Source organism: Pollicipes pollicipes, unplaced genomic scaffold (assembly GCF_011947565.3).
Source record: "Pollicipes pollicipes isolate AB1234 unplaced genomic scaffold, Ppol_2.1 Scaffold_5110;HRSCAF=6035_pilon_pilon_pilon, whole genome shotgun sequence".
Classification (NCBI taxonomy): Eukaryota; Metazoa; Arthropoda; class Thecostraca; order Pollicipedomorpha; family Pollicipedidae; genus Pollicipes; species Pollicipes pollicipes.
In genome coordinates this window covers 124182-149079 of record NW_023596617.1, presented here as the reverse complement: position 1 = coordinate 149079, position 24898 = coordinate 124182, and the positions used below count along the sequence as shown (strand labels likewise).

General features: G+C 64.4%; 1 protein-coding gene across 1 annotated transcript in view; it reads right to left on the bottom strand.

The window, feature by feature from the left end:
- The window catches only part of LOC119101955 (uncharacterized), a 64500-nt gene extending 50255 nt beyond the window's left edge, over positions 1-14245 (bottom strand). The window contains exons 1-4 of the mRNA XM_037225350.1: positions 14204-14245; positions 13251-13306; positions 11742-12819; positions 8017-8118 (exon numbers count right to left, since the gene is read on the bottom strand). Of these exons, the coding sequence (XP_037081245.1) occupies positions 8017-8118; positions 11742-12819; positions 13251-13306; positions 14204-14245 (1278 nt within the window). The remainder of the gene's footprint in view (positions 1-8016; positions 8119-11741; positions 12820-13250; positions 13307-14203) is intronic.
- Between the last annotated feature and the right edge of the window lie 10653 nt (positions 14246-24898).

Here is a 24898-nt window from a genome sequence, read left to right as displayed (position 1 = left end):
CCCCCCCAGCCGGTCGGCCGCACAGCGGAACGACACACAGCAGGACCACACCCCCACAACAAGCAGAGCACGGGGCGGGGCCCGGCAGGCGCCGCGCCGCGCCGCGCTGTCTGACCTGGTGACCCGCTGCCGGCCGTGGGCGGCGTCGGGAGACCTCCCGCACGCGCGTGGCCGCCAGCGGGACGTAGGAGCGCGTGTCAGCAGGGCCGGGGCGCCAGCCGGCCCCAGCTGACCCGCCGGCACCGGCGGCCGCCGAACCGCCCACGTTCAGGCTGTCCGCCGAGAACGAGCGCATGGCGTTCTTGACCAGTGTCGGCGACAGCAGGCCGCCGGTCGACGCCATTGTGGCGGCGGGTCGCCGCGCGCGTGCCGGGGTCGTCGGGTCACACCGCTTCCGCGCCGGTCACACGCGGGTCGCCGCGTGTGCGCTGCGCGCGGCCACTCGGCACGGCTCGCCGCGACGAGCACGTCTGTGGAGGAGGCCGCGCGCCGGCCGCCGGCCGCGACCGGCGCGCCCCTGGCGGCGGCGCGGCGAAGCGCTTCCACGCCGCCGCGTGCCGGGCATAATAATCGGAATATTTGGTGCTGGCCGGCGTCATGTCGAGGAATGCAGGACGCGGGATGGCGGGCAGCCTGCTCAGGTTTTCCGTCCCCATCGGGGCCGTCGTCTCATGCGTCGACGGGTCGTTTATTACAACTCCAGCTACCACAAGAATGCTCAACAAAGACTGATGATGATATAACTTCGGTGTAGAAATGGGGAGAATGCAAATGTACAGTTTATGGGATGGCGTTACTGCAGATGCAGCCGCCGCGTGCAGACAACACTTAGGATCCGCTGATGGGGCGAGGCATCCCGCCCAAGCACCCTAACACAGAGCGAGCGGCATCGCGCCACGAGTCGCGCTTGCCCTAACCAGCAAACACGTCCACCACCGGAGGTCAGCCAGTGTTAACTCATGGCGCCACACGTCCAACGCCGGCACGTCAGCTCCCGTGCCCGCCTAACCCACTCGTCGAGCCGGGCCGCCGGCCGGCCGGCGCCGCGCACGTCCCAGCGCCGCCGCGTCGCTCCACGTGACGCACGCCGGCGCCGCCGCGTCCGGCGCCGAGCGTCACGTCAGCATGACGGCCGCCGAGCCGGCGTGACCCGGCGGCGGCGCAGGTCACTGCAGCCCCTCCCCGGTGGGGGCACACGCCCGGCCGGCCGGACGCCGTCATCACGCCGCGTTATCACTCGACGGAGGGCGGCTCGGCGAGGCCGGTGACCGCGGCCGGGCGGCCAGCTGACACTGACACTGACCATGTCATGCGGACACTGACAGCGCGCGCCGGCCGGGCCACGAAGCGCGTCCAACACGCCTGCAACAGTCCCCAGTGGCCGCCACCGACGGGCGGGCGGGCAGCGCGAGCGGACCGGCGCCGGCGGCGCGCACCGTCGGCTCAGGGCGCCGCCGGCGGGCCCGCGCCGGGCACGCGGACTGAGCGGCGGGCCGCCATGTGACGGACAGCACGGTTGGGCTGCCCCCGGCTGAGCGGCCGGCTCTCAGCGCTCCGACCGGCGGGAAGCGGGGCGGCCCGGCCTCCTGGACGGCCGAGAGGCACGCCACCAACGGCGGCGCCGGCGAAGCGCGCTCCGACATGCGCATTTAACGCGGTGCATCGCACTCCTCTCCACCCCTCCACCCCTCCCCGCCTCTCCTCTCTCTCGCTCTTTCTCTTGTCTGTTCCTCTCCCCTTCCTCTTCCTTTCTTCCTCGTTGCTTATTTTCCGCCCGTTTTTTGTTGGCAATTCGCATGCTAGTTTGACACGCAGGCCTATTGGCGACAACAGCTTTCTAGCGCCACGATGCATCCTGCGATAGGCGCACAAAAACTGTAGTATTCCCATGACCCAGTCCCGCCCTGGCCGCACGGCGACGGCGGCGTCTCAGTGGACGGACGGGAGCGATGTTTCCTTGAATTAAGAGCCGTTTGAAGACGGGCTCCAAGGGCGCGAGCGGAGGCCGGCCTCGACGGACCACCATCGAAATGGGCATCGGGTTTCACAACGGACGTGTGAAGTGACGCCAATTACACCGGGCCCGGGCCGAGAGCTCTAAATCTGGCGGTATTCACTAGGAAGTGCCAACACATTAACAGGAAGTCGCAAACAATGCGATTAGACCGAAGCGACAATGCAATTAAACCAACGAGGCGCAGTGCGAGGTGCTGGGAAACGTCATTACCGCGGCGATAATTGCGCATCGAGCCGCGGCCGTCACGGCGGCGGCACGTCAGACCGCGCCGCACCGGATCGCCTGCCTCGGTCGGCGCGACTCCCGTGTCCGCGCCATCTCCCACACGGCGCGAGTCCACCGCCGAGCGCGGCGGTCGACAGCGGCCGCTCTCGCGGGCGGCGCCTCCGGCGGGGCGCCGCCGAGCCCCGACGCAGGCGTCACGCAGGTGTGACACGGCCGGCCACGGGGCCCGCGGTGGGGAGCGGCGCAGGCGGCCGGTCACCAGCCGGCGGCGGGCGGCGGGCGGCGGGCGGCGGGCGGTCCGGCCGGCGCTCCGGCGCGGGTGACGCCTCGACCGACCTGGTGCGGCGCTCCGCCGGCCGCCGCCGGCTCTAATTAGCCGACCGCCCGTGGCCGGCGCCGCCGCCGCCGTCCGCCGGCGGTGTGGATGGCCGCGCCGGCGCCGGCGGCACCGGCCGGCGCGACGTTAGCCCAGATGCGGACCGGCCCCGGTCTCCGCCTCCCAGTGAAACCGCGGCGCGGGACGCCGCCGAGTGTCGGCGGAGGTGTCGCGGCGGGCGCTCGCGCGGCGGTGGGGTTCCTGGCCCGGATGCGACGCGCTTGGTATGAGGGCCACCAAGATAGGGTGATGCCCGGGAAGATCAGGCGAGGTTCCAGTTTATCAGATAAGACAATGCCCCGGGAGATCGGGTGCTGCTCGAGAAGGTCAGGCGGTGTTTGGGGAGAGCCGGCGATGTCCGGGGAGATCAGGTGCTGTTCGGGAAAATCAGGCGCTGTTCGGGGAGATCAGGAGATGTTCGGGGAAATCTAAAGCTATTCGGGGAGATCAGGCAACGGTCAGGGAGCTCAGGCCGTACTGAACATCAGGCGATGATCGGGAAAATCAGCCGACTCACGGGGGCGTGGCTGGACGAACTCAGTATGCTGCAGGAGTGGTGCGGAATAGGGTGGCTATGTATTATCGTTTGCGCGAACAACAGATTACAGAGCACGAATCTTTGTGTGAGCCCTTTCGTTGCAAAAGGACAGCCTTGAAACGTGGTATTAGCAAAGCCAACGAGACGGCTTTAGGAACGGCGCCGTTTCACTATCAGCGTCTGTGCGCGATGACAGTTAGCAGGCAGTTCTCTCGCTCATTGCTATGGCAGCAGCAGGCAGTTCTCGCGGTCATCACCATGACAGTCAGCAGGGAGTTCTCCCGGTCATTGCTATGACAGTCAGCATGGAGTTCTCCCGGTCATTGCTATGACAGTCAGCAGGCAGTTCTCCCGGTCATCACCATGACAGTCAGCATGGAGTTCTCCCGGCCATTGCTATGACAGTCAGCAGGCAGTTCTCGCAGTCATTGCTATGGCAGCAGCAGGCAGTTCTAGCGGTCATTACAATGGCAGTCAGCAGGCAGTCCTCCCGGTCACTGCTATGGCAGCAGCAGTCAATTATCCCCGTCATTACTATGCCAGTCAGCAGGGAGTTCTCCCGGTCATTGCTATGCTCTGCTGACGCCATGCCTGGCAGCGTTTGCCAAATGGGCCAAGCTTGCTGAATTCTAGCAATGACCTGTGTTACCTCACCAACATCTTGCGTCTTGCTTGTGGGAATACGAATGTGTGAAAGCAGACACGATTTCTGCATTGAAATTCGTTGACTAAAATTTGTATAGTTCTTATGCGGGGTGCTTAACATGACAACGCTTATGGTGACACTACAGATGCTTATGACGTACAAACGACATGTGAATGGTCCTCTCCGTAATAGAACACAAAGCAGCTGTTTGCCGCATTCATAAGTGCAATTCTGAACATGGCTATGGTTACCATGGCATTGCAGATGCTAATCATGTAGAAAAGGTATCTGATCGCATCCCAGCACAGGGAAGCCCGGCTGTTATCATGGACAACTGTGTAACCACGAGCTCAGGTCAGGGACGTAGAATACGGAAAGGAGGCGGCACATCACGACCACGAGCTCGCCTACACCCGCCTGTACAAGCTTTCCCTCAACGCGACAGCTGTCACAACGGGTTGCGGCGCTCATAATCCAAGTGGTGCCACATCCGGTAAACATTCCGCCAGCTTCCACCCGCCGGCCGGGTGACGGCAGCGGCTCACGAGAGCGCGCGACCTCGGAGGCCGCTGACCCGACCCGCAGAGCCGCGCATCGGCCGGCCGGCCAGGCAGCGAGCCGGCAGACAGACAGCTGGCCGCCGCCGGCTCGGTGAGGTAACAGACGCTAACGACCGCCGACGCAACGCCGCCGAGTGAAACGGGCATATATCGACAGGCGGCCAGCGTGCCGGCGACGCCGGCGCCCGTCGCGGCGTGGACTGCAGCCGGGCTAGCGGCTCTCTCCGGACCATTAGCGGCTCGGAGCCGGCAGGAAAGGCCGGCGCGACGGGCCGCCGAAAGTCCGTCGGCCGAGCAGAGAGAGAGAGAGTTGGCACGGACAGATCAACAGCCGCTGGCGACGGCGCCGCATCGCACGCCCATCTCGGGCGCAGCGGGCCGGCGGCCGGCGCAGGGGGGCGTCGTCAGCGGCGGGGCGGCGGCGGCGGCGAGAGGCGCTAATCCCACTACCCGCCGACAGATATAGGACGGCCGGGGGAAGACAGTCGGCACGCAAACGGGCACGGGAGGAAGAAAGTGGGGGAAAACAATCGGGACCGCAAGGAGTAAACAGGGTCCACCGACTGTGACCGGCGCAGCCGCGTCGCCCGCCTCAGGAAGCCGCATAACTTCCAAGGCCTTGACTGCCGTCAGCTGCGACGATCGAAGCCTTACATGCACCACTGACGGCGACCACTCTGGCTTCACGGTGCGGGTGACCGGCCGCCGTGTTCAGCCGCGCAAGACATGTAGTAGCAGGCACAGCCCGGCTAGTTCCAGGGACCACATGTACTCGTGGCGCACGGCCATCGAAATGCAAGGGCATGGGGCGCGTCAGAGCTGGCTGCGTGACGGCGCGTTGCGAAGCTCCAGCGTGCGATTCAACGCGCTTGAAAATAACCGAACGTACTTACCCAAACCTTTCCCATAGTCAGTGAGGAAACAGGACAACGCGGAATGTTTTTGTTCAGTTACATTTCACTCGAATCGCTCATTTTCGCCTGTGCGCACTTCCCGTGAGCCGGCGTCCCAAATGTCAGCTGTCCTGTCCGAGGCGTCGACATCACGTGACCCAGATTGCGGCGCCAGTGCCGGCCGCCTCCCACCAGCCGCGCACCGTGGCGGGGAGACCCGCCGACCGACCACGTGCGCCACGTGCTGCGGCCCGGCCGGCGCGCGACACGCGTCCACGGCCACTCCCACCGCGCGTCGCCGCCTGCTCGGGAGATGACAAACGGCCGTGGGAAACGGGCTGTACTGCGCTCTAGTTGGTTCGGTGGAGGGCGGTCAGCGGGCTCAGAGGCCGGCGGGCAGGCACGGGAACCGGACACCGAATATCTCGGGAGCCGGGCGCCGAGCATCCCGGAAACCGGGCACCGAGCTTCCCTGGAACCGGACACGGAGTGTCCCGGGAACAAGACACTGAGTGTCCTGGGAACCGGACACTGAGTGTCTCGGGAACCGGGCACCCAGTATCCCGGGAATCGGGCACCTAGTATCCCGGGAATCGGGCACCGAGCGTCCCGAGAATCGGGCACCAAGTGCCATGGCGAGAGCCGGGGTCTAGAGGACACAGGTGTGGTTTCGCAAAATAAATGTGTGGGGGGGGGGAGATGAGCTCGGAAAATACCCATGCGGGCGTCCAACATACACGGAAACGAGTTCCCCCAGAATTTAACTAATTTCTTCTCAAATGTGGGTGAGGAGGGGAGGGGGAGGGACCACAAACGAATAGGGGACTGTATCCTCGCTCCGGGATTCACGAGAATCGACACGCAGAGAAAGATGCCAATAGTCACAGCATATTAGCGAGTTCCAAGAAAAGTGTTTAGCCAGTGGGGCGATAGCGCAGTTCCAGACCTGTCCCAGTATCTGGGCACAACACGGACCCTGTGTGAACAAAACGGTACGGATTGGTCGGGAAGTGCTGGAAGAACGAAGGCGGTCCCACTGAATGAAGGTCGACACCCGTTAAAAACAAACCTTGCGGTGCGTCCCACATAGCATTCCTGCGCGCAGGGCTGGGCGGCTGGACGGATGGAATGTAGTTGGCAACCCTGACCACTTAGCGGCGTTACGCAAAATGCGCGAACGGGACAATGCTTACGTAACTCATGCTGACGCGTCTCCAATTCTAACGGTCGCCGATAAAAGCGTGCGTAACTGTGGGGCTATGTCACTCTCAAAATGGTCCCAGATATGAGCTAGGCTGCCATGATGCCTCGATGTCCGTTGCTCCAAAGAGCGAGATGGCTGCTAGATAACTGTTGGATATTGGCAGCGAAGTTGGTATGGGGAGTGGGAAAGAAGAATCTAGATGAGATGCAGTTTTCCTCAGCCATATCGAGGGCATGTCCTTCGCAACTTTCCGCTGCTGTTTTCCCATCTTGGTAACTTGGAGACTTCGTAAAAGCAAAAACGCCTGTCTCTGCCACCTAGCGGATAAAAGGTACAACAGTAGCTGCTATCCAGGCCCGCGGGGCTGAACAACTGTCGTTCACATCCAGCGCAGTAGATGTCGCTGACCACATAGGTGCGATTTAATCCAGAGGGCAGCATCAGCGGGGCTGGTCGCTGGGATTTGAGTCCCCTGACCAGAAATGATCCGTTCAGGACTATGGAATAAAGGAGAATGGGTAACAGTGGGGCAGAGCTACATGCGCCTAGGAGGGGGGGGGGGAGGGGGTAACCGAGCTTTAACCCGCGCATAGACTGAGTGCGCTGGACGTCCGGTCGGAGCCAGGGGCCTCTCGGCCCACCCGTGGCCGGCACATGCAGCCTACCCCGGACAAACGGGGTGTCGCCAAGACGCAGGATGAAGCAACACAGAGAAGAAAATGGCCGACCCTTTTCTTCTATGTGTTGCTTCATACATCATACATCATACATCAGCAAGAATTAGCAGGAATCAATTCTGCTAGAGAAAAACGCTACGAGGGTCATCAAACCATTCTTTGAAGAGAATGATTAGAGGAAACTATGTTGCATACGGACTTGCACAGCTATATCTCTGTAACCGACGCATGTAAGGCACTACGCTCTGTCCGTGTTTTTCCAATGGGAATATCACGGTGGCACCTTTTCCAAACAAGACAAACAATCAACAAATCATTCTTTCCCATCCCAACGTCGTGATCTAGCTTATCACACTGTGCATAGCTTGAGGTACACAGCAGCTGCCCCAGCCCCCATGATTCAGATGGTGGTATCGGTGGTCAGAGAGCTGTAAGCTGACCTGGTATGCTCTCTCGCATCCCGACGCTGCTCTCGTGAAAGTCGTGAAAGCCCGTGTTCGTGATCGCCGATTTCGTCTGGAGCCGGGCCGGCCTGACCCGCTCCGAAGCGAGAACAGGCCGGCGGGGCGTCCGCGCGGCGGCGGCGGCGGCCGACCACACCCGGCCGCCGCGCCGCGGGACATTACCGATTTTCCGCTCCGTCGGCCGACGCCGGCGTCGGCGGCCGACCAATCGGCGCGCGCCGCCGCCTCCGCTGCCGGCGCGACGAACCGCGCCGCTCCACGCGTCTGAAAAGGCTGTCTGGAAAGGAAGCAGTGCCCTCCCGTCCTCCCTCCCTCCCACCGTCCCTCAACACGGGGACGCTGACCGGCTTTGGTGGCGGGTGTTTCTTAGATACTTTATCACACGGAAAATAGGTATAAACCGAGCTGGTGCCTACCACGCGGCTGTTTTCCTTCTCGGTGTCGGACTTTTTCTTCCTGCGCAGCTTCTTGCTGCCCTCCTTGCCGTCCGCCCTTCTCTTGTCGGCGCCGTCCCCCACCTGGCGGGTACAAATGGCAAGTGAACAAAAACCGGCGTCACATCGTTACTGACCCCGCCGCATCCCACTTACGCCATTCCGGCGACCGCGCGCGGCGCCCGAGCAAGGGGGCGACAAAAACGCGTAACGCCCCCCCGAAGGACGCTGGATTTATGGCCCCCTGGCGTATAAAGGACCAAGCGGGCAGCAGTTTGTACCGAGGTTTTTACGTTTGGTTGACCGCACTTTCACACCGCCCCGCATCGAGAATCCCACAGGCGTCCGAGCTGCGAACGTGAAGGAAAGCTAGTGAAACGCGCTCGCCTCGTTCGCTAGCGTAATTCAAACACGGCCTCACGAGTACACGTCTGCCTTACTGGAACTATTCGCTCCCATCGGTCCGTCACGATGGCGATTTTTCCTCATTGATGTGGGCGGAAATAATCGTTACAAATTGCGTTTACATATGAAGCGAATCGCTATGTGGAATATAAGAGCATAACAATAATAACATAAGTACTAAACTAAACACAAATGTTTACGTGACGGTCATTGTCTTACTACTGGCCGATTTACGTGGGAACCAATGCTCACGCACGGTGTAGTTTTTCTAGTGTCCGTACTTTAGAACACTCATCTCCGTTAAAAGTTTTAGATGGGCACAAGCCTTACGTCTGACTATGGTAGCCAGCATATTCTATAAAGGTTCAAGAAATTTGTGTGAACAAGTCTTTTACGATAAAACGTTTTCTTGTGCTACGCACGAAAATGAAACCTGCATCGCTTATGAGCTTATCATTTATGACCTGTTGGCGTGCCAAGACTATCCTACGGAATCAGTTCTAAAGATGACGTTCACTAAATGAGAGCGGCGTTGTTTCGCAAAATACGCTGAAAAAATGGACAAGCTTTCATAACATGGCCCACCTTACTTGATAAATCAACCTGAAATGGCGCAAGCTAAGCCCCGACAGGATTCTTCCAGAAAATTTGATCCACTTGCTTCTCAACTGTGGCGGCTAGAGCAGCCCCGACTCACTAAACAGGAACTACAACGCCGCTGCTGGGCGCGCTGATTTCTACAGTGATTGCAGTATCCACCCACGCCTGCTTTATTAGTTGGTGCAGACGTCACGTTTTGCAAAAAAAAAAAAATACAAACAACAAAAAACAGGCCAAATGCAGTACATGCTGGTAATGCAAAAACAGATGCTTTGGACAGAATTACACCCACGGAAGACACTCCGGCGTACCGCATTCAGAAGGTAATCTTAAATACAGCGCAGGACCTCACTCAGTCGAGCCGCGAGGTGTTGGCAAAACCTAGAAATTCACACCCTCGACAACAACCCGCTGTGATAACGGTCACAAGGTCACGGGGCCATTAGGACACATTGCAATCTGTTTAAGATCGCACAGCTCGTGCACCTTGAACGAAATGATTTGGCGACGGCGAAGAATTGCAAAATTGCAATCAGGCCAGTATTCCGTGTCCCGTAACCATGACCGGTTCGTCCCATAAGCCCCGCGCCACCCACCGCTATACCACTTGGCCGTCTTCGTGGTCGCTGCCCATGTTCTTTAAAATACGCCCTATTTCGTCCAACAGATTTGTGATCACCGTTCATGTAAAGCAGAGCAAAGCGTCATGAGTCATGACCCCGAAACCAAACAACCATTTCACGTTGTTTACCCATGCTCCATCAATGCTTCAGCAGCGTTTTCCTCGAGCGAAACAGGCGCCTCCACATGCGCCTTGGGCTACTGCGGCCGGTGACATTCCGCGGGTAGCCGTGTGACAATCCTGCCCGTTGAAGACATCCCGTCACGTCCCGACCTCGCCGCAACACTCCCCCGCCACGCGACACAGCCTTCCCGCCCCACGGCCGGCACGTCCGGCGGGCGGCGGCGCGCGCCCCCTCAGCACCTCACCCCCACACCGCCTGGGCCGGTCGGCCCGGTCGGCCCGGGCGGCCCGGGCGGAGCCGGCGCCGGGCGGGGTCGCCGGGCGCACCTGATTGGAAAGCCCGTGCAGAATGTGCAGCGGCGACCGCGTGGCCTCGTGAACGGTCAGCAGCGGCTCCCGCTGGCCGAATGACCGCGACGGGTCCGTGACGGTCGTCCGAGAAAGCGGGCCAGCCACGGCAGATGCAACACGGACGGCACGCAGAAAACAGCCGGGTGCTGCCAGAGCTCGGTTGCCGCGGCACCGAGCGAAAAACCTGCACCGTTTTTGCGCGTGGGTTTTTGAAACAATCAAGCGCCAATGGGAACAATGTGGGTACAGTTATTCGGGTCGCATGGCTTGGGTTTTGTGCAGGCAGATATCTGACGCGTTTATGGCTTTTCTGGAATGCACGAGACGGATGACGGAAGTTGTCCAAGGAAAATCAGCATCCCGATGACTAGCAATACCCATAAATGCCAGCCATGCTTCCACTGCTGTCAAGGGAGATTAAACATTATCAAGAAATCTTCTGAATAAGAAAACAAAACCGCGGGGAGGCGCTAGCATGCGAGGAAATCGAGCTGGGCGCCAGACAAGACATTCCGCCTCAGATACGTGCCGCTGACAGAGCGCCAGCTTCAGATTCCGAGACTCCCCGGGGAGTCGTACGTGAGCATACGTCAGCACCTCGCTGTGCCACGCGTACGCGCTGCGTTCACAACCCCGAGCTGCGGTGGCTCCTGCGGTAACGGCAGGGCCGCCGGGCACCGTCAAGGGCAGCCTCGTCGCCAATAGCTGGTCGGCATGACACACCGGCGCGGCGCCGGGCGAAGACGCCGCCGCCCGCGCCCGCGCGCGAGCAGCCGGGGCAGCGAAGATGCGACGAGGGCCGGCGGACAGCCCTGGGCGGACAGCGCACAGCGAACAGCGCTGTCCGGCGGGCGGAATGTCCGGGGAGAGCCGTAATCCTCGGCGAAGGTCGCGTCTGATCCACCGGCGGGCCGATAGCGTCGACACCGAGCCGCCGCCGACACAAAAACGACGCCGGCCGCCGGCGGCAGCCGTGGGAGCGTAAACAGCGTCCAGCCGGCACCGCTCCCCCACTCCGGCGGTGGGGAGGGGCACGGCGCCGCGCACGGCACGGGGCGCGACGCGTGCTGCGTGACGCTAGGCGTGCAATTTCCGGCGTCAGTCAGAGGAGGCCACGCTGAGAAAGCCGCCGATGCGCGAGAAGAATGCGCTCGGGGAACGGGTGCCAACGGGGTCTGGGACCCGGCGGCAGACGGACGGATTCCTGTGGCGACACGATCACTGCCAGGCGATGGCAGGCTGCCAGATTTATCACGGCGACACACACACACCAAATCCCTGAAACGAACTTAATCTGTATGAGTCACTGCAATAACGGCAAATGTTTACGTGACGACTAGATATGGTATTTGTCAAAGCTGGCGCCAGCGTCGAACCGGCACCCGTCTACATTAAGAGCAAGGGCCCACGGGAGGGACGATTTGGCTGCTGCTGATAGCAGCACTGGCAACAGCTCCCAGTGCAACCCACTCCCACACTTCCCGGCACCGGTAAGTTCCCAGCACAGTCACGCCGGTACTGATTTGGCACCGACTGCTGGTGTCGTGGTAACGGACTTCTGCATTTCTAATCCTGGTGCACTAAGGGTGTTGACGAAAGTACTCACCCCCTCGTCGCTGTCCTCGTCTGTGATCTTCGACGCCATATCGCCAATGACGTCATCGGACACTGGTGAGGTGACTTCGGGGGTAAACTTGACCTCCCGGTCCGGCTCGCTCGGAGTCTGCTGCTGCTCCTTCCCGTCGTCGGGCGCCGGGGCGGCCGGCAAATCATCGCCCGTCGAATTTTCGCGGGCCAACTGGCCACACCTGGCTTCACCCACTTCCGGAGCCTCCTCCGGAACCTTGTTCAGAGCCTTCTCCAGAACCTCCTCTGGAGCCTCCTCTGGAGCCTTCTCCAGAGCGTTCTCCAGAGCCTTCTCCAGAACCTCCTCCGGAGCCTTCTCCAGAGCCTTCTCCGGAAACTCCTCTGGAACTTTCTCCGGAGCCTCCTCCGGGTAGCTGGGCCCCGCGTCAGCCTCACCAGGGCCAGCCTCAGCCGACGACCGCGGACTCTGCAGTGGTGCACACACGTCATCGCCTGCTGCGGCCCCCGCCTGCGGCTCCTCCGCGTGGTGCTGCTCAGTCTGGTACTCTTCGTCGTCGGAGCGCGGGCCAGAGGCGTCCGAGGCGCGGCGTTCGGCCGAGCCGGCTCTGGCGACGCACTGTCGCACCTCGGCGGCCGCGGCGGCGTCGGCAGCGACGTCGGCAGCGTGGTGGGCCTCGGCAGCGCTGCGGTGGGCCCCGTCGACCGCCCCGGAGCGCTCCAGTTGGTCATCCAGCGGCGCCGGCGCTGGCGGCGCCTCATCCTCCCAGATCTCTGCACCCTCGGGGTCGCAGTCGGCCGGTGCCGCGACCTCCCCCTCCACCACGAGAATGCTCTCTGGCTGAGCCGTCATGAAGCGTGACGGTTTCAGCTCCGCGGCCACGACCATCGGGTTCACCTCGTCCTCCGCCTCCTCGTGCTCCGCCTTCGGTTCCGGCTCCGGCTCGGGCTCCGGCTCTGTGGCGCGCCGCGTGCGCAGCTCCGCCTCGATCAGCTCCTGCAGGCTGGAGTCGGTGCTGAGCGGCGGCGTGAGTACGCCGTCGGCGCTGACCTCCGTCCGCTCCATGGTCGCGGCGGCGGCGGCGACGGTGGCGCGGCCTCTGTCGGCAGAATAAACACGTCAAGCGACGGCGACGGACACGGCGGCAGCGCAACAAAAACAGCGACACCAAGAGCGAACATGGATTTGGTTTTAATAATAGCGAATGAGCTTTTGGGATACACAGACAGGAGCGGCTCTGGCTGCAGAACGTCAACCACGCGTGCTCCTTTGTTTGCGGAGTGAAAAAGCGGCTAAGCCGGGCTCTGCTAGCACGGATTCCGTAACGGTGCAATCTACCAGCAACCGCAGTTTCAGCACAACACAAAAGTCGGGGCAGAGACACCAACAGAGCCAGTGTTTAGACCGAGGCTGTGTTCAACGGTCAAAAGACGCGACCACGAGCAACCAAAGTCGACAGTGAGTCATCCTCATCAGCGGATGATGTAGCGGCGAGCACGGCCGCACACGATCCCGCCGGCGGCCGCCGACCGGTGTCCGGTGCGGAAGCCACGCTGAGACCTGCAGGCGTGCGGCGAGCCCGGCTCCTGTCGGCCGGCGCGCTGGCGTCACGTCCGGACCGTCGTCCGGTCGCGCGGGGCGAGCTGGAGCAGCCTGGCCGGGAGCCGGGCGGCAGCGAGGCCGGCCGGCCCGCTCATCCGGACCTTGACGGCGCTGACCCGTCAGCCGGCAGGTCGGACCGCGCGGTGTGACCTCGGTCGTGGCGTCGACGCCACTGACGGACCATGACCAGGTCGGCCCGCCGCGCGTGTCACGTCCGTCACGGTCGTCACGTCTGCGGCGGGCGACGCGAGACGCGCTCGCCGGCGCGGCGCGACGGCCCGACGACCTGCCGGGGTCGCGGCGTGACCCGGATCGCCCGCCGACGGCCGACTCGTCGCCGGCAGGCCAGTTTTTGCCATCGTCGTCCGTGAAACGACACGCGGCCGCCGAGACCTGAACCCGGACAGCGCTCGGCCCCGGCGCACGGCGTGGCCAATGGAGCCGGCCAGCGGATCGCGAGCGGCTGGACGTCGCATTGTTCGCGGCCGATCGGACGGGCGGGCGGCGCGGGCGACGTCCCGCCGCGGCATTGTTTCGTTATCGGCGGGTGCACGCCCCCGTTCAATCGGCTGAAGGCATTCGCTTTAGATACACTGATATCGGACACGCTTCAGCTCGGCGGTGACGTGGCGGGTCAGCTGCAGAAAAACGCCGAGAGATCTCGATCAAACGCTCGGAAGCTCTGAGTGCCTTAGAGCGCGCGAAGCAGAGCGACGTCGAAGGATATCTGAGCCTTCGAGTGAATAATGCAATAGCCAAGCGCTCGGGATATGAGACGTAGGCAACCAGCGTGCAGACGCAAGGCCGACTGCCACCGCAGACGGCTGACTCGGGACAGCGCCGCATGCGCCCGGCGCCGAAGAGCCGGTGTCGCGTCCCACCCGTGACAGGCCGCCGCACAGTCCCACCAGGAAGCCGGCCATCATCCGGCCATTGTCGGCCGGCAGGCACCGCCTCGTTAAAAGGCCGACCGCGAGAACCACGTGTTTGACGACAGCCCGTCAACGAGATCGAGTGGCGCAACCTGATGTGGCAGCGTCAGCAGCTGCCAAGTTACAGCTAGCGCCGCTATAGCGCGAGCATAATCGGGGGTCTGAATCACGCGGGCGCCTCGCTGGCAGGTGGCAAGATGATGAGCTTGCACCCCTTTGCAGGCATGTCCGTGAATTACTTTCACCATACGGGATTTGACGGAATAACCCGGCTCGGTGCAGGGAAACAGGTGGCGGGCATCACTCGTCAGACGTGAGATCCCGCTCTGTTATCAGCAACCCCGGCCGGTGAGCTGCGGAGGATACTGCCCTGATGATTGTTTCCGACGGTCACCCGGCTTCCACATCACACGCTCTGGCGATCCTGAGCCGAACAACAGACAGACTCCGCCAGAAACCGGACCGTGTCCGGCTCGCCCCGCTGCCTTCCCGCCAAATCCGCTCTCAGCAGCGTCCCGCCCCGACACGGCACGGCAGGAGCCGTCCGCCGTTCCCTTCGGAATGCCGGAGGGAGCGGCGAACGTCCCCTGCCCACCGGTCCGCTCCCTCTGCTCACCGGTCCGCTCCCTCCGCTTACCAGTTCGTTCCCTGCGCTCACCAGTCCGCTTCCCCGCTCACCGGTCCGCTCCCCTCGCTCACCGGTCCGCTCCCTCCACACAGCGGTGCCCAGCCTCTCTCGTGAAGTCCGCGCCAGCACACTCCTCCGCGCCGCGCCGCACAGACCTCCACTCCGGCCGCCGGCTCGAGCCACCACTGACGCCGGCGCCGCGCTCGACGACACGCGAGGCAGCGGCCGGCGCGGGGCAGACCAACCGGCCGCGGAGAAGCCGTACCGGGCGGGGTCCGTACCGGCCAGCCACAGCACGCGCCCGTCAGCAGCGCTCGCGGCGTGGCCGGCCGTCGCGCCGCCACGCCCGCAGAGTACGCGGGACGATTGTTTGACACGAGTCGACACTCCGCAGGCTTCGCCTAGTGTGACAGGCACTATGCGACGACAGGCGACGGCGATGTGTGTACATTATCAGGTGGCGGCACGCTTTATTGCCGGGCGATTGCAGCTAAGTGCTGACCGCGGCACGGGCGGAGCACTTCGAGACGCTGAATTCTCCAGAGGAAAACCGCGCTTTTCGGAGCCTTGACGTCGAACGAAAGTAACCGACAGGACACGGCGGGCCGGAGCAGTCAGGCGTGGCCAATAGATCGTATTTCGTTAGCTTTCCAGTTCGGCGTGCGTACACAGGGATTTAGAAATCACCCGCCCGCAGTAAACAGCGGCGAGATACAAGCCTGTTTTAGGTAAAAACGGCGACCAGCTGTAACTACCGGTGTGACCGGTACCACGCCATGTCTCGCCCACGACCGCAAGCTGACGTCACTGCAGAAGACTTCGCTGTTCGGACCAGCGGCACAGAGGGGGGGCGCCGGCCACCTCCGGGCGGCTACCAACAAGGCGCGCGCCCGCGACCGCACGCGGACCTGACCCGATGCGGCTCACAGAAAGCCGAGCTCCGCCTGCGTCCAACCGATCTGTCCGCCGGGCGCTGTCGCGCCGGCCCGGTCGCTTCGAGCGCTCGCCTTCATGCGGGGACGGCGCCCGGAGCCGGGCCGCGAGCCGCGCGTGTCGAGCGGCGCTCCGGTGGCGCCGGCGCGGCCCGCCGTTCGGAGGTGTGACGTTCCGCCCGAAGTGCGTGACGCCGCCAGCGTGAGTGCCGTGACCGCGCATTGTGGGCGGTCCTGGAGCGACGGCTGCTCCGCGGAGCACGTCCGGAATTCGATGGCGATTCGGAGACGGCCAGACACACCCGGCGCGGTCCAATATCCGGTCCGGTCTCTCCACTGGACCAGACAGCCTGACGAGAGACTGACACTGTAGAGCAGAGTGATACACGCCTTCCAGGGAGCCTAATCGTACGGGCCCGCGAGAACGGCGTGCCCGGAGCGCGTCCACCCGACTGTCCTCGTCTTTCTCGGCCGGGTCGAGCCGGCGCCTGGACGGCTCGAGCGCGCCGGGCCCGGCTGCCGGCGCCGCCACGGGCTCGTCCGTCCCTGGTGGACCGATCAGTCAGCGGCGTCAGCGGCGTCAGCGGGGCGGCCGGCGGCCGGCTGGGTCGGCACGGGCTCCCTCCGGCACGGCGGCGCCGGGCCGCCGCTGCCGGGGCGTGCCGCGGTGGTGCGCGTGCCGACGCAGAGGGCCGCCGACAGCCGACACCGGCCGACAGGAATAGGGCCGCCGCAGGCAATGACCTCCCCGAGCCACCGCCGGAGGGGAGGCCGCCGAGGGCTGCGCAAGGCACGGCGCCGGCAAACGCGGTCACTGCGCGAGGTAGGGCATGCCAGGCTAGGCCAACGAATTCCGTCGTAACTGGACGGAACGTTTGGAACATATGGCAGGCATCGTTACAATCATTTTAAATGGACCGCAACCATCGATAACAAGCCTCGTTACTCCAGGAAGCACACGGCACACGGCCTCATTATAAGCAGTGGTTAGTGATTCAACGTTAATCAATGCGTTCGGTGATGGAGAGCGGTTTGATAAAACGTGACAAGGGAACCGGTTTGGATGGCACCGGTTTGGGAATGCAAGTTCGGCGTTGCTCGTGGACAGCAAACGCAGCTCAGCCAAGCTTCCGCGTAAACAATTCGTCGTCGCTGAACATGCAGACGGAGCGCGTGACGGATGCCGAATGCAAATTGATTATCCAATCAGTTGAAACCAAGGACCTGGCCCTGTCCAGCTCGCGATTCACATCATCGATGAGTGATGCAGATAAATGCGAGCAGGCTTCTGCATTCTGCCTCGAAGTCCACGCAGATCGAGGACCATCGATCAAGATCTTATCAACTGCGCACGTAGCGCAGTTGGTACGCATCCTCCGCCACAGACCGGAGAGATGAACCGGCACTGCCAGCCACCGCTCGCAAACGCTGCCGCAACACGGGCACGCCCAGATACCGTGCTGTTGCCGCCTTGCAGTCCCGGTGAGTGCGTACCCGGCCCGCTCGTGGCCGCGTGCTGTCTCTCATTAACACCGTGCAGGCGCGATCGGCCACGCTCCGCCACGCGCACGCCATTTCAACCGGCCTGGAATGCGCCGCCGACCCTGACCGTCACGTGACCGCCAGCGGCCTGGTTCGCGGGCGTCACGTGACGGTGGGGCGGCGCTCTGGCGGGCTAGTGCTCCGGGTGACGGCCGGAAACGTGACAGGTCACGGCGGGTGACGGCGGGTTCGGTGTCACGCTCCGTCGCCGCTCACAAGTCACGAGAGATGGACGACGGCATGCGCCGCTCACGAAGTGCTCACGACAACCAGGGGTCAGGCCGCGACCCGCAGCACCGCCACCCCCGGCTCATGACCGAGCGGCTCCGGGTGACATCCCGAGACCACATGACTCTCGGCACCGCCGCTCGCGACTCACGACGACGTTATGAGTCGGCCGCTCACGGCTCACGACGACGTCGCGTGTCGGCCGCTCACGCCCAGGGCCGCGCAGCTCACGGCTCACGACATGGCGACGGCTCCGGCCACAACCCACCAACAAAGCCCGACAAGAGCCGCGCACGGCCGGAGGTGGCGTGTCTATTATGCAGGGCGACGGCCGGGCCGCGCCCGGCTGGTGCGGCCCGGTGCCACGCGGCGCGTCCAGGCCCGTCAGACGGCCGCCGCCGTCACGGAGCGGCACGGCACCGACGCCGCGCCCCGGGACGTGAGGTGGGAGGAGACGCCGCCGGCCGCCAGCCCGCTGGCGGCCGGACGTGGCGGCGCTGCGGCTCGGCACGACAACCAGACTGCCACGCCGTCGCGGCAATGGCACCACAGAGGTGTTTGAAAGTTAGCGGAGACAGTCCGCCGCCGTGGGGGATGCCGTATGGTCACGCGCGAGTGCGTGCCCTGGCTGGCCGACAGGAAGGTTTCGCAAACGACCCTCCGACTGGCTCCCTCTTTGTCCGGACTGGGCGCCGTGACGAGGCTAATTCACAACACAGTCCAGAGTCGACGGGAAACGGGGCGCTTTTTCGACAGCTGACGATGTGATCACATGAGCTGTGCGTCACGTCTGGCTCAGAACCGCGTCTCGGCCTCAGGGACTCTGAACTCGTGCTCGTCCCCGCTACGTGATCGACACCACGCAGGTCGTGGTGTCGGTCACGTCCGCCGCCACAAATGACCTCAGACCATAACTATATCCTTTGCATCACGTGTGCCTCGGTACGGGGAGTCGATTCGCGTGCCGTGTGTGCAAGGGGGTGGAGGGATATTTCCCGGATCGCCACAGTTCGGGAAGTTGCCGTCCCCATGCCTCGGTGGCCAAGTAGCGCACCCTGAACGTCCCCTGGTAGCGTAGCCCCCGGATCCGCAGGACAGTACACTTCCCTCCTCCACAGACCGCGGCGCAGCTGTAAACACGCCGCGGGGCGAAAGGCAAACGGACGTCGGCACGACGCCGCCGCCCTCGGACATTTCCATGGAGCAGCTGGCGCCGCACGGCATGTGGACGCACAGGCCGGCCGCACGGATGCACCAGCCCGGCTGGCGTGGCCGTCCGCTCTAGCCGCTGGCCGCTGGCCGCTGGCCGCTGGCCGCTGGCCGCTGGCCGCTGGCCGCTGGTCGCTGGACGCTAGCTGCCGGGCGCTGGCCGCTTGGCGCTGGACGCTGGCCGCGCCGATCGGTGGCGGGAGGCCTCGGCGGCCGAGCGATCAGCGACCGAGCGCCGACACCGCGGACACGCTCCGCCGCGCAGCCCGCAGCCGTCGCCGCAGTGGGTCAGCGCTATTCAAACATACGTGACTGACTGAGCAATGGTGCCGGCGCGTCCGCCCGCCGGCCCGCAGGACCGAGCGTCGCCTCAGGGCGCCTCGGAACGCAGACTAGCCGCCGCGCCGCCGGCCTGGCCACCGGCGCCGCGTGGCGCAGACTCGCCGCCGGCCCTCTGACACGCAGATTCGCCGCCTCACGGCGTCCGCGCCGCCGGCCTGGCCGCCGGTGCTCGGACACGCAGACCTGCCGCCCACGGCGCCTCCTCTGTGGCCGCCCTCTGAACCCTGACGGCCGTCGATCGGCCGCCGAACCGGGCCGGTCGTTAGCGTCACGGTCGGCAGGAGCGGCGCCGCGACGGACGCCCCGGCCGGCGGCCGCCGCCGCCGGGCACGGCCGGGGATCCGTCGCCGGGCAGCTGGGGCGTCCCCTGGCAGGAGCGGCGGGCGGGCGGGGTCACCGCCGGTCACCGCCTGGGATCCGTCGCCGGGCAGCTCGGGCGTCCCCTGGCAGGAGCGGCGGGCGGGATGGCGTCACGTCTGGCCAGGTGGGCGGAGGAGACGTCAGTGGGAGGAGGGAAACACTTGCTGCTGTCTGGAACGATCACGGCAGGGCAGCCGAATAGTTCGACCTGTCATGTCCGGGAGATAAATTGATGCGAGATCTATTAAGGAGTTAAAGCATAAGAAGTCATCATACTTCGCTTCCTCAATGCTGTTAGATGAACTCTTCCACATCTCGGAAGCATTCGCGCCATCATCTGCTTTATACAAGACACCCCGCCTGGGCACTTCACGGACGATGCAGTCACGGAGCTTCCGCACAGCTATGGTTGGTGGTGGGCTGCTGCAGGATGGCTTCCCTTTTGGCATCCGGCGGCTCTGGCGTCAGCACGAACGCGCACCGTGGATTTTGCTCGTGACCCGCGCAACAACAAAAAAAAACACATCACGAATGACTTCAACGTCAGCAGCACTGGAATATTCGCATCCGATTCAATTTGCTGCAGTGACTAATCTCCCTGCCGCTTGCCAAGGACAAAATACAGTTGGGAATTGGAGTTTTAATTAGGTTATGGAATGTCTTAAGCGCAGCTCTTGCGCGATGGGACGCCGTCATACAAGTTCAGGCTGACATGGCGGAACCATCTCAATAAAGACGAAAGAGGCAAGTGCTCCAATAACAGCGGCCTAGGACCTGTAAAGGTCTCCGACGGGTCCAACGCGCATGAGGTCATCATGACATAAACTAAAAACAGCCCGCGTCCGAGGTCCGGCGGCCCCCCGGTCACCGGTCACCCCAGGGTGGTGGCGGGCCCCGACCGCAGGTCAGCACGTGCGAGACACCGGGCTCGGACGGAGCGGCGCTCGAGCGACCGCCGGCGCGCCGCAGCGGCCGCCCCGGCGGCGGCGCCGGCGCGTTTCACGGTTACCGCCAGACCGCGCCGGCAGCTGCGCGGCCGGCCGACACGCTGCGATGACGGCGGCGGCGGCGGCGGCGGTACTGCGCCGGTCCACGCGGAAGCGTGAGTACTGCGTGCCTCTCAGGACACTGGGCTTCCTAGGGTAGGAGTGTGGAGGACGGGTCTCCAATGAGAGATCTGGGAGAGGGCCCCCCCCCCCCCCCCCGCGGCGAGATGCTGTTGATAGCTCTCCAGGTATACAGCACCGCCGAAAAAACGAGCCAGCGACCCTCGGAAGGTGGTACAGCCGGGTCGCACCTGTTCATGTCCTCCGTCGCCCGGACTGGTACGGCCTGGTCGGAGTAGGTCCGGCCGATCAGCCGATCGGCCTGGCGCCGGCACCTGTAGCGCGCGTCGATGCCAGTTTTTCCCGTCCGGACGTGTGGATATGTCGGCGCGCCAGCCGCACGCTCCGGGTGCGTTTCCCCAGACGCGCGGCGCTCGCAGGTAATTACATTGTCTTAATGGCCGGCCCGTGATGGCACCGACATTGTGTGACGACAAAGCGCCACTCTCGCCGCACCTGACGCGGTCCGGCCCAGTGTGGGGCCGCCCTGACGGCGCGCGAGGCCCGCGCGCCGCCGCCCGACGGCTGGATCAGGACCGCACCGCCGCCACGGGGCTGGGGCGAGCACGCCGACGTCGTGGGATGAGGACGGCGTGGTCTGGTGGGGACCGCCCCCACCGGGCCGATGCACCTCGGATTGCACGTGAACGCATAATGGAGCGGCGCAAGTCTGCCGGGTGCCGCGCCCCGACTCTGGCCGCGGTCAGCTGGCTCTGACCCGGCGCTGATGAGGTCAACCCTGGTCAGCCTCAGGTCTACGTGAGTCAGCCGCTGACCCGGATGGCCTCGGCCTCAGACCATTCCGGGTCAGACCAAAATGACCGGCCAGCGGTGGTCAGCCCGGCGTAAGCGTCGGCCAGTTCATCTGAAGTGCTGCCGGTTCCCCGACCGACCGAGCCCCATCGGCACCGGCCGGCCGCTTATCGGCTCAGAGGTGCTCCCCGGGCCCAGGCCGCACTGGCCATAGGCCGAGCGGTGGGCAGCGCGCACCACCAGATACCCAGCGTCACAGCGCGGCCGGGCGGGCCACTTGCGGACCGCGCTTTGATGGCGGTGCCGTAACCACAGGCCTCGGCGTCGGCGGCGCGGAAGAGACACAGCCGTGATTACCAGTGACCCGGCGCGGCGACGTCGGGTTGGGAAGCGGCCACTGTCATGCTGTCACGCGTCACGCGCGCGGCGGTCACGCGCCGACACTGGCGCGTCTCCGCGCGCGCGCCCGCACGACCCGGCATCGTTCTCGCGCCGGAGCGTCACGCGTCACGCCGGGTCGTGCGGCGTGACGCGTGCCGCGGGGCCGCCAGCGGCTCATGTGGCGGCGGCGGCCACGGGCACTCCAGGCATTGGTGCGGCAGATGGGACGTGGAGAAGCAGGTGTTGCCTTCACCCCAGCGACCTCGAAAGTGAGACGGCGGTGGAGCTGGCCGCCCTCCGCAGCCTAATCTCACGGCTCGGTGTCTACCGCCGCCCGCCCTCCCTGATCTCACGGCTCGGTGTCCACCGCCGCCCGGGGCGGGCGGTCCGCCGCTGCCCGCCCTCCCTAATCTCACGGCTCGGTGTCCGTCGCTGCCCGCCCTCCCTGATCTCACGGCTCGGTGTCCACCGCCGTCCGTCCTCCCTGATCTCACGGCTCGGTGTCCACCGCCGCCCACGCCGAACTCGTGTCTGTCTCGCAAGTCAAGCGAGCGGGGTGGTGATAACGCTGCTGAATCGCGGGCGTGAGTGGGGCTTAATGGCGCTTGAAGGACGCACTACAGCTCAAAATCGTCATTGCCCATCACAAAATACGATGATGGCTTGGATCATGATGCAGTTCTGTTTTTGCAACAATCTGAGTTAACCCCAATGGTTATTGCCAACCACTACAGGCATTATCGTTGGGTTTTATCACCGTATGGTTAAAATTGGCAATGAACGAGGAGGCCGCCTGCTGACCATAACCACAAGACGCGGGTGTCACTGTTAATCCGAAGCTCTCCAGGCCAGAGCAAGACGTTGGTGATCTACGTGGAATGCAATAAGCGAGCACATATGTCGAGCCTTCTGCTCCTGAGCCCCAGTGTCGGACGGCTTTCGGACCGTTTAACCGAGACGAATGCCAACCCAGATTGCGAAACATCCGATCTGCGTGAGGCGCTGGCCCCGCCGCCTGTAAGGTCGCCGATTCCGGCCTGCTTTTTCGTTGTGAAACACGGCGCGTGCAGTGATGTGAGGGGGGGGGGGGGGGCCGGGGGCACGTGATCGGCCGGTCCGGTCGGACAAAGACCGACGGCCGTGACCCGACGGACAGGAGGTCAAGGCTTCGTCCGGCCACACGAAAAACGCGGCGACCTCCGAGGCGTATGCGGCGTTCCGGCGGAAGCGTTCTAGTCCCGTGGCCGACTTACACCGAGCCCTGGGAGAAGACGGCAGGCCGCTGCCTCCGCCGCCGGCTGTCCGCGCCAGCCCGCCTGCCCCTTGCCGCCGGCGGCTGCGTCAGACGGGTCTGAGTCACCGCCGGCGGGCCTGATGACGCGTCCTCTCGCCGCCGGCCTGCACCCGTGCACAGTCTACTCCTGCTGCCCCCTCCCCCCCCCCCTTCCCCCGGATTCCGGCCTGGTGACTGCGGCCCTGACCGCCTCCGGCAGCAGACACAAACAAGACCCTCATGGCGCTGCCCGGTGACGGCAGAATGATGCGTTCACCCTCGGACTGTCGGCTCGTTACGGCGCGCTGATGGCGTTCACACCGGGCCGGGCCGGCCGGCCCACTCTCACTAAACACCGAGAACGAGGTGCGGGGAGCGGTCGTTATCCGGCGTCGGGCGGGAAGCCGGAGATCTGACGGTGACGGTGATGATGGCTCCACGCCGCTCCAGGGCACATTCGGCCCGGCTGAAGATGCTGGTCACACGGCACCCCCGACAGCTGACGTCCTAACCGTCACGTCACGTGCGTCACTGTGAGGGCGGCCCTTCCGGCCTGGATCCCGGCGGTGCCCCTGCTGCAGTGGCGACGCCACATCGGAGACGATTGGCAAAGTCACGCTCCCATCATCGCAACACCCGCTGGGTTTGGAATCCCGGTTTCCCAGGCATTGGTTGTCGCCGGTTACATCACCGCTTCTCGGGCGCCATCTGCTGGAGCTGGCGCCGCCGCGCTTGCCATCGGACACGATCCATACAGCAACGATCGCTGCTCTGAACGAGGTCTCGCTGAACTGGACTGCTGCGGCCATCACTGAACTGTCGCTACTGAACTGCTGCGGCCAGCACCGGACTGCCGCTGCTGAGCTGTTGCGGCTATCACCGAACTGTCGCTGCCAAACTGCTGCGGCCACTACCAAACTGTCGCTGCCAAACTGCTGCGGGCCACTACCAAACTGTCGCCGCTGAACTGTTGCGGCCACCCAGGCCATCCCGCATCACTGTGGCTCCCTCCCTGAACTCAGCCCGGCAGCGGCGACGTGACCAACGTCTGAGCCCCAGGTCACGGAGACCCTTGCCGCGGGTCCGTTGCCGGTGCCGCTGACCGCTGACTGCGTGACCCGCCGGGCGCGTGACACGCCGGGCGCGGCCGCCCGTCGCCGCGTCGGCGGCCATCCTCCGCTGTCAGCGCGCCCGACCGTGTTTACACAACCCGCCGCCGCGCCGCCGCGCCGCCGCGCCGCCGCGCCGCTCCATTATGAGCCCATGCTGGGAATGCGACGAGGCAGCGGCGGCGGCGCGGCTTCACTTCCTGCGAGCGACAGATGGTGCGGCGCGCCGCCGCCGCCGCCGGCGGGATGGTGTGCTGGCTGTGCGCGGGTCAGTCGCCACCGGGATGGGACGCTCTCGGCATACCCGCCCCGGGGCTGCGAAGGCTTGGGGCAGAGGTCGCTGCTATAAACGAGAGGCTGCGGGTTCGAGACGCACTTCAGGTCGTGTTTCAGTTCCCCGCTCCAGTCGGCGTGGGATGCTGCAAAAGCTCATGACCAGTTGGCATGACCTAATGGCAGTTCCATTCGTTGATCGGTAAGGGGCGTGGGCGCGCGGACAAGGCCGGTCACGCAGGAGAGACAGGGTCGGACAAGGCGGGGTCGACCCCAGCAATGTCCGAGAGCGGCGGACCGCCGTCCGCGCCGCGCGGCCTGTTCGCCGCGTCGCCTGGGCGTCGGCTCTCACGGCCGCCGGGCCGAACGGGGCCGTCACACGGGCGCCCGTCCGTCGCCCGCGCCGCATGCCGTGTGCAGGGGCGGCCGCCGCTTCTCGGAGCGGCTCGCCCCGCGCCTGCCGGCCGGACATGCCCCGGCTGGCGGCGGAGCTGCTTTTGTGTGGTCT